Source organism: Sebastes fasciatus, chromosome 24 (genome assembly GCF_043250625.1).
Source record: "Sebastes fasciatus isolate fSebFas1 chromosome 24, fSebFas1.pri, whole genome shotgun sequence".
Lineage (NCBI taxonomy): Eukaryota > Metazoa > Chordata > Actinopteri > Perciformes > Sebastidae > Sebastes > Sebastes fasciatus.
This window is the reverse complement of record NC_133818.1, coordinates 9,618,635-9,636,378: the sequence shown is the minus strand read 5'-3', so window position 1 is coordinate 9,636,378 and position 17,744 is coordinate 9,618,635. Positions and strand designations below refer to the sequence as shown.

The following is a 17,744-nucleotide window of genomic DNA, read 5'->3' as shown; positions in this document are numbered from 1 at the left end:
CATGTTTGCCCTCTAAATGCTACACACTGTTCCTTTAATGTTTGGGTCACGTAAAAAAAAAAAAAAAAAGGCACAAATTGATGTGGATGTTGGAAAAGGTTACAACTAAAAGGTCACGAGTGAATGTTACATTCTTGTTCTTCCTCCTTGCTCTTCCAGTCTTATCATGTGACGCCTTCTTTCTTCACATGTGAGAACTCTATATTTACAACATGGTACCAACAAGGGAATAAAAGCTTCCACCAAATGTCATGTTATCTCCCCGGCCGTCTTTGGTCTTTACTCACGTTGCTCAGCTTTGGGTGGCGAGGTGTGGTTGAGTCTCTCCAGCGAGTCGCTGCTGCCTTCATCCAGGATGTAATCGAAGTTGAGGATGAACATCATGACCACGCCCTCCTCGTTCTTCACAGGGATGATATGGGTGGCGCACAAGAAGTTTGAACCTAACCAACAGGAAATGAAGGTTAGAAAAGGGTAATAAACTTTTATGTTCCGTGTTTGATGGACCATCACTTGTACAATCCTGAAATGATGAGCCCCATCAATCTAAAAGGAAGAATTATTTTCTGTGGAAAACAAAATGATAAAAGACTCACAGAAGAGCTTTTCAGATACGGTACAGCTTCAGCTTTCCATTAACACACTGACATTCAAACATCTTATTCCAGATAAAGCTGTGTGTGCAGAAAGCCCTGGCAGAGAGATGAGGGTGAAAAGGTCAAGAGGTCCACTGAGAGCAAAGCCTCTGGAGCTGAATGATTTCATGTATCCAGACACGCTGCCGGGTACTGCATCAGTCAAATACGGAGGAAACATCCATTCTCCTCACGTTAACATTAATGCCTTATCCAATTACATCCATACTGTATCCCCCTGATGACATACAAGGTCATCACAATGTAACACAAATAAAACACACAATGTATGCTTAGCATGCATTTCCCAAAAATATATGCTTTTCCTCAAAGCCACCAGACTCCAGTCAGAAAACAGTAATTTTAACTCGCTGATCATCAGAAGACACTTTTAACAAAATAAAACTCATCCAAACCATCTTGGTTAGTCTTTCCACAGTTCCAACAATCACCAACACTGGTCTGGTCAAAATAAATCCTTTTTTCACAGAGTTAGATGCGAAAAGAAACAGCTGTTGTCTTCTGTTGGCTTCTCGAAGCCACCAGACTACATTGACAGAAACAGTAATTTTACCTCTCTGATCATTGTAAAACACACTTCAAAAAAACATCTTTTAAGTCTTTCCACTGTTCCAACAATCAACTCTTAATTCGAGGGCTGTCCTCGACTAAAGAAATTGTTACACTTACACGATTTTGTCAACTAATCGATTAGTTGATTTAACCGACAGATCTGTAAAGCGGAGTTTCTCCACGAAGAATCACACAAAAGCACAACTTTAAATCTTGTGTTTACACGAGATGTGCTCATAAGTTTCTTGGAAAGCATGGAAAAAGCATAAAAAAATGAATAATCAACAAAGAAATCTTAGTCGACTAAGACCAAAAACGACTGATTAGTCGACTAATCGACAAAGAGGAGGCAGCTTTACTTAATTTACAGAGTTAGATGTGAAAAGAAACAGCCGTTTTATGTGCTCCTGCATTGACAGAAACAGTCATTGTACCTTGCTGATCATTGTAAACTGTAAACCACTGTTCCAACAATCACCAACTCTAGTTTGGTTGAAATAAAGCCTTAATTCACAGAGTTTGATGTGAAAAGAAACAACCATTATATGCGCTCCTCAAAGCCACCAGACTCCATTGACAAAAACAGTCATTTTACCTCACAATCGTCGTAAAACATATTCCATTCAAGTCGATAAACACTAAATAAAACTCAACAAAACCATCTTGGTTAGTCTTTCCACTGTTCCAATAATCAGAAACTCTGATTTAAGAGTTTGAAAGAGAGACTGAATAAGTAACAGATATAAAAAAGCAGCAACATTTCATAATTTTGACTCTGTTTTCTGGCACGTTATTGACGCCGAATGTGACAAACCAGAAAAAAACACTCATCTACTGGCAATGGGAAAGCCAGGTGTTAAAAAAAAACGCACTAATTTTGGTTATAAATGTTCTCATGGAAATTGCTCTCAGTTCTTAAACCCCAATTATTAGAATTGCCCATGGCTCCGCAATGGGAGGTAAATTTAATGCGACCCTGCTCGCTGCTAATGCCTCATGACTAAGTGTTCCTAATTTATCAGACGGAGAGGAAACAGAGATGGTGCACTCTTTTTACCGACTGTCTTTTCTTAGCTTCAAATTCAGAAAATTAAGATGTTTTGCCTGACTTTAATAATACATGTTTAACAGTGGTGTCTAGATGGGATGTACAGAAGCTACTGGTGTATAAAATGAAAATGTATATGAAGTTCTAAATAATGAACATGGACATCTCTGGAAGATGCTCTCCCTCACATTAGGCTCTTAGTCCTGCTGTCACCAGGAGGCTATTTATAGCGCACCCAGCAGGCACCCAGCCCACAGCATTTCTTTTCTGGGGGAACACAAAGACGCAGACACACTGATGCTGCTGCTGCTGATGCACACTGCAAATCCGACTCTACTCGCAAATGTGTGTGCACTTGCGAATATGAATGTCTCACTGCCACACACACAGAGAGAAATAATTGCGGGATAGCAGTCTTCGGTCATTTTCTCGTATTGTATTGTCAGGCGCCGAAATCTTATGGTGCAGCAAACTGCTTCGCTAGACTAGGGTGTTTGATTTATGTATTGGGGAGCCCTGATTCTGCTGGGCTAAGCAGTAACCTGCCCCTAATAGTACATCAGTGTCAGCGTGAGTGGACGGAGCCATTCATTTCAGTCAGAGGGAGTGAAAGGGGGGAAGAGATATCACGGCTCCTCTGCCTTCAGTGACGACATGCAAAGGAAGTCCCTACTCCAAGTGGTGGTGTTTCTCCTTTCAGGAATAGTCTTGATACTGAAGTTAAAGGAAATACTGGCACATACAGGGTTTAAGGTCTTATCAGTACAGGTTAGTGGATTTAAAGCTGGGGGAGGCAATTTATTTTTGGTGTTACTGGGCAAAAATTACAGCATATTGTAATTCAAGTGGTACCACAGGGTTGGCAGTTTTCTGGAAAAGTAAAAACAAGAAGCCAGAATTTGGAAACACAGCGCTCTCCTCTGTCTGTCCTAAGCCCCTCCCACCAGACGAGCGGGGGGACGAACATGCACAAGCTTCGTACAGTAACTCGAGCTGTCAAAGTTAACGTGATAATAACGCGTTAACGCGAATTCGTTTTAACGGCACTAATTTCTTTAACGCTTTAACGCAACTTGTACATTTTTAGGTTGTATCGGGCTCAGTTTTAACCCTCTGAGACCCACAATAGACCTGTTTTGTCTTTTTTTAGGGGGGTACAGGGTGTCTTTAGGGGGAGATAGCAGGTCAACAGTAGATGTCACATAGAAGGGGTGTATGTCACCTGAAAGCTGGGAACTTGAAGATTACTTGTAAGAGACTTGTATTTCACTAAAACAGTCCTTGTAAGTAATAAAACAAAATCCTTAACTTTTATGTCAGCCTCTCATCTGCAGCCAATTTGTTGATATGAAAGTATAAACTGTTTTATCTCCACAACAAGCAGCAACGACTCTTATTTGAAATCCTGACGCTTCACTTTGTTTGCTAATCAAAATTAAAATTGGTATCCATGGAAACAAGGGAGCACTGTAGAGAGAAATGCAAACTCCCTGTGCCAAGTTGGATAGCAGTTTGTCTCCAGCACAAAGAAACTTCAATTTCTTCTTTATTCTGCCGACATTTCCCTTTAAAAATGGCCACAAACTTCACATTACAAGTGCGTAAATACTCAATAGAAGACGAAACAACAAATAAAGTGTGTGCACCATGATACTGCAGCATCAGAGACAAAAGCTTCGGCTAAAGAGGATCAATTCATAATGATTGAATGTCTCCCTGTGGATGGATTTAATAGCTGCGCGTGCACATGAACAACAAAACAAATTCCTAGAGAAATTTGCACAAACACTAGCTTGCACATCATTCACAAAAACACACAAAAACACAGGTCCAATACACGCACGTACAGTAAATTTATACACACTCACTACCGAGTGGTTGGTGTAACCCCGGCGTGCCTCAGGAGGGGACGTAACCCCAGCTTTGTAAAGCAATCTGTGTGCGTGTGCACGGGGGCCTGCTCTAAAAATAAGCCGCTTGGAAACCATAGGCATTTATAATTCATAGGAGCTAAGTATTATGTTCTAGAAAGCATAATGGTTGGACTTGTTGAGGCAATAGAAGAATGAGAGGAGGCTGTGCGAGAGAGAGACGGGGATGGTAGATACATGTGATAAATATGGTCCGAAAGTTGCATTGAACATATACCAGAATTCCACCAATAAGCTGTTTTTGTTTATCATAATCAATGTTTTGTTTGTGCATGTGCTGCTTTTTTCATGTCACATTGTTTTGGAACAAAGCAGGAAAGTGCAAGTGTGTCTCAAATGTACAGGGATGGGGTCAGGTACCCGACGGGTGACCCGCGAAAAAGATGATTCTCGGGTGGTATTTTGTCTTAATTTTATTTCCTTGTTCGATCACGTGGGTCGGATCGCGGGTGTTGGATAATAAATAAGCCTATAGGCTATTAAAAGAAAATAATAATAATTTAGTCTTTTATTTAATGTTTTAATCCTTCGATTGCTTCGTGTGTCGGCTCGGTCTTCTGCGCCACCTGGAAAATGAGAGCCACATTACATTACGCATATCTTATACCAACATAATATGTAACCATGTGGATACCCGACGGTACCGTAGATAGGTGTTAAATTCACTATCGACGCGTCCAGGTTTTGGTGCATCTAAATTATGCGCCTAAATGAAAAAGTTAGGCGCACCAGTGAAGTGCAGTGCAGCTGTATGAGTTTCATTTTTCCATTACTCTCAAAGACATACCTAAGTAAGTGTGTGATGAGGCACAACACAATGGGTTCTTAGGTATTGGCTGGGACTCCTGTGAAAAAGAGATTTTGAACTTCAATGGAAAATATCCTGGTAGAAGAAGAGTAAAAAATGAAGCCATTTTGAAGCAAAATGTACTATTTCTTTTCCATTCCCCTCCATATCCTAATATTCTTTTTACTCACTCTTTCTCTATTTTTTCTCTCCACGTCCTTGTCTATATTCCTCCTTCACTGTTATTAAATCCTCCCTATATGTTTCCTTTTTCTATAGCTTTTTCTCTCACTATTCCTGCTCTCTCTCTCCCTCTCTGTGTTTTAATGTCTGTCTCCCAGCTTCTCTGCAGGAAGGCCACCCGATGTGTTATAAGTGGACAGATCAAACAGATCCCCGGCGCTGCTCCCGATGCAAATTTCGGCCCGTCTGCCTGCCAATCCTGCATTCGGCGGAGGGTCAAAGACAAACACATGCACACACACACACGCAAACAGAAATAACATTTACATTTCTCAGTTGCACGCTGGCGTAGAGACAGGCACGGCCATGCACGGAAAGCATGCGCACACAAACACTAATGAGGTTCACAGATCTGAGTTCATCACACTCTGAAGCAGGCACATCTCACACACACACATACACTCAGTCGCTCACACACAGGCTGCCGGCAGCATTAATTAGCAGAATGTTCTCTGTCCGACTAAATCTAATAAGCAGGCGATGGAGCTGGTTTACATGGTGCAGTGTAATGAGAGAACGCACCTCTGAAAGGAACTAAAACGGCTTTAGTCAGAGCATCTCAGACCTGAATATTTAGCTGAAGAGCAAAACACAGTTAAGCATACTAATGTGATACATCAGGTGCCATTTAGGATGGGTACCAGAACCCGATATTAGGGATGCACCGATACCGGATCGGATATCGGGCAGATACTGACTCAAATACCTGAATCAGGTATCGTGAAAATGGGCCGATCTATTCATCCATCCATTATCTGTAACCGCTTATCCCATTCGGGGGGGCTGGAGCCGATCCGAGCCGACATATGGCGAAGGCGGGGTACACCCTGGACAGGTCGCCAGACTATCACAGGGCTGACACAGAGAGACAGACAACCATTCACGCTCACATCCGCACCGAAGGGCAATTTAGAGACAACTATTAACCTAACCTGGATGTATTTGGAAATGTGGGAGGAAACCGGAGTTCCCGGAGCAAACCCACATTAACAGGGGGTGGACATGCAAACTCCACCCATCTCCATCTCCGTAAAAAATACAAAAAAAACTAAAACAAACACATCACATGACCTGAATTGAGTCATTGACCAATTTAGAGTAAAAAATTAAACTAACTTGCATGTCTTAGGACTATGGGAGGAAACCAGAGCACCCGGAGTAAACCCACACTAACATGGTTTTGTTTTGTTTTACAAAGTTAGGAAAGCAATGTTTAAGTCAAGCCAGATGTTGCCTTACACATAAAAGAATGATCCTAGTCACTTCCACACAGTGAGGCTTACAGCTTATTAATTAAACACTGGTATCGGATCGGTACTCGGTATCGGCTGATACCCACAGCCCAGGTGATCGCTATCGGTATCAAGACTGAAAAAGTCGGATCAGTGCACCCCTAATACCCATCCCTAGCTGTCATCTTCTCGAGAAATTTAGAACCATTTAGAAAAAAAGATGACCTCCTCTGTGTTTATGACTCAGCATTCTCCATCGCAAACTCAAGCCTGCAGTCATTGATGGATGGACTAAGACAGAATCTGTTCTTTTCTGGTGTCTAATCCGTCAGGGAAAAGTGGAGGAAAAGTGCCGACTTGCAGCTTGCGAGAGTGGCAAATAATGTCAAACTTTTAGCAAGGTGAAAGTGAGCTGATAAACACAGAAATGCCAATCATCCACATTCCACACAAACATCACTAAAATCCAGAGTCAATCCTATATAAAAGAGCCTGATAAGCCTGCTGCATTGCTGGCGCATTGTTGCACCAGCCCGCCGTGTCAAAGTCAAGCCTTAAGCCTGAGTGGAAATGCGGGTTCATCAGCTTCATTTCCTCCCCGGCGCGCCGCAGCCTACCTGGATTAATAGCGCTACCTGGTAATCTGCTGCTACACAGATGGCTCGGCAGGATGACAGCGCCGTGTGGTACCAAGCGTGGACAGAATATGCCAAATCGCAGTATGCTGAGGGGCTCTTTAATGTTTAGTGTCATCTCTTTTAAACACACTGTGGTTACTGTGGGGATTCAGTCTTACCTCTGATAAAAAAGATTAGAAAAGGCAGGTCGGCACACACAAAGGCACCTCCACGCCAGTTTGTTTTGGACTCTCCAATGAACTACTCGGATGACTGGTCCAACCAAAGACATTAGTCATGGAATAATCACAATGATATGTGACAGATGGATGAATGTCATCCAAAATTTACTGGAGAAACAAACACGATGAAGGTGACTTTTCATGATTTCTTTTGGCTTTGAGGGTTTGGACTGAAAGCAGCGCCACTGTTGGACTTCAAGTTCAGATGAGGACACCACTGACCAACTGTTCCCACAGAGCTGTGTCTTCATTACATGGAGCTATCCAATACACCCACCACCACACACACACATAACTATGCCCCATGCCTCTTGCCACCTCCCCATTCTTTTCCTAAAGTTGTATTAATTACACTCTATCGAGGTCATGTCAGTTCAACCTCATTTTAAACTCGAGGGCTCATTGCTCCTCTGTGTTAAAGGTTATGCACACTTTCTTCTCACTTTCATTTCTACTCAATTCAGGTCATGTGATGTGTTTGTTTTAGTTTTTGTGTATTTTTTACAGAGATGGAGATGGGTGGAGTTTGCATGTTCTCCCTGTGTTAACGTGGGTTTGCTCTGGGAGCTCTGGTTTCCTCCCACATTTCCAAATACATGTGAATCGCGATTAATTTTTTATCTGTTCAAAATGTACCATAAAGGGAAATTTGTCAAGTATTTAATAAACTTATCAACATGGGAGTGGGAAAATATGCTGCTTTATGCAAATGTACGTATATATTTATGATTGGAAATCAATTAACAACACAAAACAATGACAAATATTGTCCAGAAATCCTCACAGGTATTGCATTTAGTATAAAAAATAGCGTAATTTATATATATAAGCGTAATTTTGGAGCATTATTTAGCCTCCTTTGCGACAAGCTAGTATGACATGATTGGTACCAATGGATTCCTTAGGTTTCTAGTTTCATATGATGTCAAAATCTTCACTGTAGCTTTAAAACTGAGCCTGTTACAACCTAAATTAGTTAAATTAGTGGCGTTAAAACAAATTTGCATTATTATCACGTTAACTTTGACTGCCCGAATCAAAAGTAAATTTACATATATAGGTCCTGAAAGTTGATTATTTGTTTTATTTTATGCATGCAAGATAATAATTTTTGCACATAAGTTACTATCTTATGCAGCAAAATCAAGCAGAACTTCAAGGGATCTCCTGTTGGCTTTGTTACAGGAAAAGTTACAACTTTATCATCGGTATATTTTGATCTCATGTAAACCAATAATATGCAGTAAATCCAGAGAAGAGGTGACAAATAACTGAACATTGTGGATGAGCTATCCCTTTAAAATTCTGCTCCATCATTAAGCCATATTACTTGTTATTACAATGTTATTACAACTACATTTTGCACACTCTGAGGAAACTTAAATTATTGAACAAATAGCAGTTGTTGAGTGTGTGTTCACGGGCGGCGCAGTGAGAGGAGTTCCAGTTTCAAGATGCTGGAAATTTCATTAGATTCTATTTCCATCCATCCATCCATCTGCAACCGCTTATCCCGTTAGGGGTCGCGGGGGGGGGCTGGAGCCGATCCCAGCCGACATTGGGCGAAGGCAGGGTACACCCTGGACAGGTCGCCAGTCCATCGCAGGGCTGACACATAGAGACAGACAACCATTCACGCTCACACTCACACCTACGGGCAATTTAGAGTCCACAATTAACCTAACCTGCATGTCTTTGGACTGTGGGAGGAAACCGGAGTACCCGGAGAAAACCCACGCTAACACGGGGAGAACATGCAAACTCCACACAGAAGGGTCCCAAGCCGGATTCGAACCTGCAACCCTCTAGCTGTGAGGCACCAGTGCTAACCACTGCACCACCGTGCAGCCTAGATTCTATTTCCACTATCAATAATTAAGACAATGCAGCTCAATGCGCTTGTTCACGGTGGCGGGGTAGCGTAGCACAAGCGCACATACACATTGATCAGTTAGTGCGATTAAAATGCATTAGGTCATGTCTCTCCTCTCACACACACACACACACACACAGACCAGTTTAACATCTGCTGACTGGTTGTGTGTGACAGTGATTGTGGGATAGTGGCATATGGGGATCCTGATAGCCGTCATTTGGAGAAACCGCTGCCAAAAGCGTCGCAGTCAAACTCATTTTAAATTGCAGCCTGTGCTTTTTGCCCCGGCCTGATAGACATGGTGAGTGTATGTGTGTACATAGGTGTGTGTGAGTGACACTGATGTGAGCTGAGCCTCCAGCAGCAGGGAGCTGTTGGTTGGTGCAAACACTGCTTGAGGGGTTACGGTGACATCTCCCTCCTCGTTTCCCTGCCTCTCTGTCAAAAGCTCAGCGGGAAGCGTCTTCACGGCTAATTGTCATCAAATCAACTCATCCGGGTTGCTCTCTGACCCTGTGTCTGCACGTCGGCGTGTCTGAGTCAATCACTGCAACACTATCATTGCCTCCTCTTTGACTTTACATCAGAAGGTGAGCAAAACGACAATGATGTTGGCGTGTAGGGCGTTTTCAACTAGTTTTAGGGATGGATAACATCCAGTAACTCAGGGTTGTGTATTGGCAAGAATCTGGCGATAAATATCTCGATACAGGGGTTGCGATTCAATATATCACGATATATTGCGATACTGTAAGCAAGGCGATATATTGCAAGTTTTTTTAACCTAATTTTAGGGAAACTGTCATTGTAAAAAGAACACCAGCATATGCATACAATCTGAGTTTAAAAAAGTTTACTTTTTCATGCAATCTGAACAGCAGGGTCTGCATTTGCATTCATCACAGTCCCTGTAACATCAACCATCATAGCACTATTTTGAGAGAGCACATACACTAAGAGGGAGCATCTGGTTGTATCCATCTATGCTCTTGCCAATTAAATGCCACCAGACTCCATTGAAAAAATCTGTGATTCTACCTTGCAGAACACGGGGGTTGCGGGTCTACCGCTGCTTGGATCGGTTAGTTTGTTTGTGCTGTTGTGTGACTTTGGTGAATCCGAACTAACACAATAGCACAAAAAAACTACACAATGGAGGCAGCAGTAGACAAGCAACTCTAGTGTTCTGTAAAATTACAGTTTTTTTTCAATGGAGTCTGGTTGCTTTGGCGAGAGCATATATAACGGCTTCAGTTCCCCGTCGGAAACATAAACTGTATAGCTGTCTGACGAAGATGAATGTTTTTTTTCTATCTCTGCGAAGGATATCTGACGTTTGGATCCCACTTCTAACAAGGCTTGTGAGCCAATAGTATAACGACATTGGTATCACATGGTATGTCTGGGTCGTCAGTTAGTTGACGGTAAGTGCCTGGCAATGACTTGTTGTGAAGTAAATGCAATGGAAAAGGGGAGGGAGAATGTGAGATCTAGAGGCTGAATGTTATCAATGTTATCAGTAGCACCTTTAAACTGATATAGATATTACTGTAGGTAATACACTGACTATGGAAAAGTACCTTAAACAATCCCCCTTCAAAACACCCAAACTATCCCTTTAACTTGACACCACAAGGGCGAGATTATTAGGGTGGTGGAAATCAAAAAGTTAAATATAAGAATTGACCTTGTTCTAGAGGGAGGAAGGCTTATTATTTTTGCCTCCCATTCTAGGGAAATGTGATCCTTTCCTCTTCTCCGCCGGGAACATTCAGTTGTACTAAGAGCTGTTTAACTGTAATCCAGGAGGGCTACCTTATCCCCCGGGTTACGACATCATCAGTGACGGCCTAGTGGTTGGAGAGACTGTCCCATAACCCAAAGGTCGCATGTCAGATCACTGCGACGCAGACATTTGTCCATCGTTGGGCGTATCAATGAAAATGTCCACAAGCTACACATCAAGCCCCCCATTTGCTCCATTAAAGCGAGTGACTGAAAATCGTTTTCACCTCCTCCCAAAGCTCTAGAAGTTATCGCTCCCGTGGCATGGAATTTAATCTTTTGTGACTTCAGGGCTCAATATGTTACCTCTACTCAATACCTTGATCAATTACAACACAATACTTTAGAAAACAAAGACAGAAACATTCTTTTGACACTGTGGCCATAGTCCCGAACACAACATTTAGAAAACGGTACACAATGGCTGTTGCTTTGGTATATGTTCTAATGAATTATAGAGTAATGGATCAAACATCCATCTACTCCCATGTGCCATTGTGCGATTTTCTTGACTAAACTGATGGGGGAAGGGAGGCATGGGAGAACCAGAACCAGGACTGCGTGGGTCAGACTTTCTAGTGGGACTATGGCACTTGTCCACAGGGACTGCCAAAATCAACACAAATCTAAAGTTCCTCGTAGTAGCTTTAAATGAAAGATCACGTACTTGAGTCAAACAAACCTCAAGGTCACTGCGTTCTGTTCCAGTATCGTGTTAGACACTTCCCATTGTCTGAGTGTAAGTTGCAAGCTGTTAAGAGGCCGCTAAATGATCCGATGACAAGATATTCAAGTGCACTCAAAGTCAGGCAAGGATTTAATATCTTCAGCAGGGTTTTGATTGCACTCTGAGATCATTTATTAATCTAAAATTACTTTTAGCTAAATTAGTTCTGAAAGAAAATACAAACTGGTGCTTTTTTATGAAAGTTTCCAAATACTGATATCTTGGGATAGGCCTAGATCTCACTGACAAATAAAGTCAAACTAAAGCTTAGTCTGTGCTTTAGAAACAGAGGATGTTGAAATCCCATTACGCCTATGAAGCAAAATGTACGTGCACTTTTTGTTGACTTGCTATGTCAGATTTGTTATAGTGAGTGAAGAGATCGTCTAAGGTCATGTAGCCACCTAAGCAATTCATGGAGTACAACAAAGCCTTGCATAGCAGCATTAACTGTAATAATGTGTCTGACGCTTTGGGCACCATGCGGCGTCGCTGCAAAAGGTTATCTGGGAGATCATGGTGGGTGATGGAAGGCTCTGCGGACTCTGTCAAACAGCAAGCTGTGAATGGTGCCATAAATACACTGTTTATCATTATGAATGTGGAAGAAAATGGGACTTGACAGACGGTGCAGCAAACAAGATATGACAAAGCAAAGTGATTGGACTTGTTGGAAAATAAAAGTCACAGACTATTTGGACTCTTTGAAAATACATGCCCACTTATTCATTTTTATATGCTAAACATATGTCAGTTTTTTTGTGTCCCTGGCCAATCAAAATACAATGCATATAGACTACAGACAAAAATACCATCACTTATGACCCACTAGAAGTGTGTGTAGGTGTTTATATTTGCAGATATTTGCATCTGCGTAAATGTGCTACGCTCAGAGCTAGTGACATAGAAAAAAAGTGACTGTTTATTTTATTGATTCTTTGGACAATGATACAATATTGCCAACATCACATAGTCTACCACGATACAATTTTGATTTGATTCAATATTGGGGCCTACGATCGATAAGAGACAATATCATATTCCCATTTAACACAATCAGTTACATTTATATCTTATTTTATTCATATTTTATGGGCTATTTTGGGATTTATACATCATCATTACATACTTATAGATACACATATATATATATATATAAAAATACAAGCCCAAGCATGCCCGAGCATCAATGATATTGGATCATTGATCACTGAATCTATATATCGATCCGGATCGATGGATTGTTACACCCCTAACTTTGAATGTTGTGTTTACAAACCACAACCAACCGATTTAATGTATATATATCCATATATTTGGAATACAGATGTGCATGTTGCAATGTTTGCTGGGAAAGACGCCAGGCTTCATTCATGAGTGACAATGAAGCTGTGACGCCCATCATGCATATATTTTTTCCACACAAATACACTACAGACTAGATCCAAACAGTACAAAGCTTATCTAATTTTCTGAGACTGAACATAGTCTGACAAGAGGGCGTGACATATCTACGAGCAAAAGCAATAACATCATCACAGGGATATACTGTAAGTGCTGCTGCAGATGCTGACACAAATTCGATTAAAGAACACTTTAAAAGCTCGACAGGTTCCAGTTCCTGCCACCCTCGTCTCATCACAGCGCTGCAATACTAAATTACTTTTGTCAAATTGTCAAGGAATCAGCTATCCGTGGATCCGCCAGTAAAAGAAAAATACAAAAACAATGTGAGCCCTGTGTCTCAGAATGCACGAGGAGGACTCAACTGCACAAAGACAAATCAGAAGCCACAGTCACAGAGTGGAGACATTGTGGTCCAACGCCTCGGTAATGTGCGGATGTTGGGTTTTGTTGAGACTTCGTCTGGCTGTGATGAAACAGGCCGTGACCGTAGGCCGTCCCTTCGGACTCTAAGAGCTTGTTGATTCAATCTCCATCAAAGTGACTCCGCAGGCGCTGCGGAGTGCTGATCCCTGCCTGGCATTTAGTGGTCGGCCTCTAAAAATGCTCCAATTCATGAACGTAGGCTTTCACCTAATTCAGTGGATGATAACGTTTGAGTCATCTGATTCAAAGTGTCAAACGCTGACTGCCTGGGCATGAAGATACTGGAGTGGCATCAACACATAAATGGCCTTGCCAAGCATCGGGGTGAGAGGAGGATTGAAAAACTCCAAGGAACATATCTTGGAGAGAAAAATACAGATGAAATAATATAATTCACTCCACAAATACGTCTAAGAAATTGACCATGTTAACCACATGAATGAATACAATCAGGTCAGCATGTGATCTGATGAATGAAAGAGCCCGACGGGGGAAAAAAAAAATGAATGGCTGTTCATTCACAGATGTGCTCATATCCAATCTGTGAATGAGAGAAAAGCTGGTCTGAAATCACACAGTGGCAAATATGAGTGTGTGTGTGGTGGTTGGGGATCAACATGTTTAGCGATAAACCTTTTAACTGCACTCACGTGAGACACTCTGGGATTTCTTCACATTAAAAATATCTATATAATCTGGTAAAAATAATCTTCCTTGCTCACATCCAACTCATAATTTATGAGATAGCGGCTGGATGAATGGTATCTTCCATGGGGAGAGCTGTGAGGTACAGCTGTGGAGGGTGGGTGTTAGCCCCTCATTGAGGCAAGAACAAGTAGAGGCGAATGGGGGGATGGGGACCTGCGAAGCGAGGTGTTTGAGCCAGAGCGAGTTGGGGGAGGGGGCTGTCAGACTGTTTACTGTCTGTTTGTGGTAATACCATCACATAATGGCAACGTGTGTGGGCTTAATCCATAGATCCAACATCAGAGTGACCTATATTTATTCATTGGCACCGTGCCTGCAAACCGTGGCTGTGAAATGGATTTCATAAGTACAAGCTGAGGTTAAACTGGTTCGTATATGTGATTGATATTGGATATCATAAAATATTGCATAACAGACAGTTTCATGGCTGACGTGGTTGATATGTCCACAGCAGTCTGTATAACTTGCAATAAATTATTTTATTTTATTTGCCAATTTTTGAGTGTGTGAAATAGGGCTGTCAATCGATATTTAATCGCTATTAATTGCATAATTGTCAGTTCAAAACGTACCCTAAAGGGAGATTTGTCAAGTATATAATACTCTTATCAACATATGAGTGGGCAAATATGCTTGTTTTATGTAAATGTATGTATATATTTATTATTGGAAATCAATTAACAACACAAAACAATGACAAATATTGTCCAGAAACCCTCACAGGTACTGCATTTAGCATAAAAAATATGCTCAAATCATAACATGGCAAACTGCAGCCCAACATGCAACAACAGCTGCCAGTGTGTCAGTGTGCTGACTTGACTATGACTTGCCCCAAAACTGCATGTGATTATCATAAAGTGGGCATGTCTGTAAAGGGGAGTACCCATAGAACCCATTTCATTCACATATCTTGAGGTCAGAGGTCAAGAAACCTCTTTGAAAATGGTCTTGCCCATTTTTCCTCGCCAAAATTGAACGCAAGTTTGGAGCGTTATTATTTAGCCTCCTTCCTCACAAGCTAGTGTGACATGGTTGGTACCAAGAATTGCAAGTTGCGTTATTGCGTTAAAGAAATTAGTGGCGTTAAAACAAATTTATGTTAACTTCAGTCTAAAATGTCAGCATCAAGTCTCAAAGGCCCATATTGGTTTTCAAAATCCAAATTAGACGCAACATGGCACAAACTGAGAGGACATTAATTACAATGTAGTACAACTACAATTCAGAGAAAAGCGTCTGATTTCTTCAGATGTTAAATGATTTGCGTTGAATTTTATTCTGAAGACATAAACATCTTGATAATGACATCACTTAACTTGTCGGGATGACCTCTGGGAAATTGATGTCAAGATCTGTACCTGTAAAGAATGACCTATCAGGAAGGCACTGGAAAGGGGATAACCACTGATGGAATGGGTTATTGATCCGAGTGACACTGTTCAAAATAAAGTGCAACGTTTCATTTTGAATGCTCACGTTCAAGTTGACTCATTTCAATGTGGAATGATGATGATAATGTAATTACGTTTAGGCAGCAGAAATGTATTGACTGTCAATAAATCAATAAGTAGTAATAAATCACCATTACTTTGGTCGTGACTGAAATATCTCAACAGCTATTGAATCCTCTGACTTTTCATCTGGTGCCATCATCAGGTCAACATTTTACTTTGTCCAATACCTGGTTTATGACCAAATACCTGCAAAACTAATGACAATGACAATCCCATCAGTCTCAGCTCTTTTTTACATACTACATGTAACACCGTTAATTAAGATATTTAACCTGGTGAAAAATTTACCTGCTTAACATTAGTATTAGGGCTGTCAAAGATAACAGAAATTTGTTTTAATGGCACTAATTTCTTTAACGTATTAACGCAATCGATCTTTCAAAGGTTATAGCAGTTCAGTTTTAAAGCAAGAGTGACTCACGTCATATGAAACTAGAAAATCCATTGGTACCATGTCATACTAAGGAGACAAATAACTCTCCAAACTTGTGCTAAATTTTGGCAGGGGAAAACTTGGCCAGTAGGAATTCATTTCAAATAGGCTGCAGTCTAAAAAAATTGTGTCACTTTTCACAGCATTTGACATTATTCTGCATTACATGATGTGTATGAGATTCTGTTGTTCCTGGAGAAGTCAGTATGGCTCTGCAGCAGCATCACCGAGTCAATTTCCCCCTGCATTAGGTGCACTTGACTCCGATTCTGCTTTTGATGGCAGTCTGAGGATTGTGTCGCTGGTTCCCAGTATTTCTGTTCTCGAGCTTCGAGCCCCATCGGCAGACATGCCAGGATCAATTTGAGAGTTTCAATGATATATCATGGCTCTTTCAACGGTTGCCAGGGCAACACTATGCTGTAATACACCGACTTTTTTTTTTTTTTATAGGAATGGCAAAGTGAGGGTGTGACAGACAGGAGGAAATTCATCTAAATAGTTCAAAAAATGTGCATGTGGTGACAGTGAGGTGTGTTAAAACGTGACTGGAAAAGTACAGCAGGGGTATGTGTCGACTTTACATCCCTCCGCTGTGACTGTTTCAGAGCACCCAGGTTTCTAATGGCAACAAGCAAGCAGAGTTACTACAAATCTTCTTGTAAATGACCAATCTGTAACTCTTCTTGCTGGCAGCCTGGAGAAGCCATTGAAGGAACTCATTATAAATGAGATCCACTGTGAGGCATGGACACGGAGGAAATCGAAGCCGATGCTACAACACAAATCTGTCCGTGTCACTTTAGATTGAGAGTGGCGGGGGGCTTGCTCATTACACTCCTTTCTCTCAGGCTCATGAGAACGGATGAGAGCGAGCTGGAGAGACCTATACAAAGTCACACACCATTTGCCGAGCAAACTCTTTTATTCATGTGATCCTTTATGGGTTTTGAGCATTACAATCCAATTTATGTATCTGTATAGTGTTGCACAGTATACCGATACCAGAAAGGTATCGCGACACCCTGCTGTTAAAAATGGTACGATATCCCGTTTTATTAGTACTAGCACTTTAAGAATGACAGTGTTTTAATACAAGCCGTGAGTTGCGTCCTTGTGTGTGTGCAGCGTTCTGCTTTAAAGGCACTTATAACTCTGCTGCTGGTGACATTGGACTAAGGCCGGGTACACCCTGGACAGGTCGCCAGACTATCACAGGGCTGACACATAGGGACAGACAACCATTCACGCTCACATTCACACCTACGAGCAATTTAGAGTCAACAATTAACCTAACCTGCATGTCATTGTGGGGGAAACCGGAGCACCCGGAGAAAACCCAAGCTTAATTTTTGATTAATAAAAAAATAATTTTAAGTTCCATGATCTGTCATCTATTTTCTATAACTTTTCCTTTATTATTGCCGTGGTATCATTTCAGTATCGGTATTGAGATATTTAGGCAGGGTATCGTATCAAAGTCAGAATTTTGGTATCGTGACAACACTCATCTGCATAGTCCTAAAGAGGTAGAAGACAGACGGAGGGTGTTGGAGACAG

At 41.4% G+C, this 17,744-nt stretch overlaps 1 protein-coding gene across 6 annotated transcripts in view; it reads right to left on the bottom strand.

The window, feature by feature from the left end:
* The window catches only part of LOC141763184 (voltage-gated inwardly rectifying potassium channel KCNH7-like), a 70,670-nt gene that overhangs the window by 40,874 nt on the left and 12,052 nt on the right, over positions 1-17,744 (bottom strand). For all 6 annotated transcript variants that reach the window (XM_074627644.1, XM_074627646.1, XM_074627645.1 and 3 more), the window contains exon 3: positions 288-443. In XM_074627644.1, the coding sequence (XP_074483745.1) occupies positions 288-443 (156 nt within the window). The remainder of the gene's footprint in view (positions 1-287; positions 444-17,744) is intronic.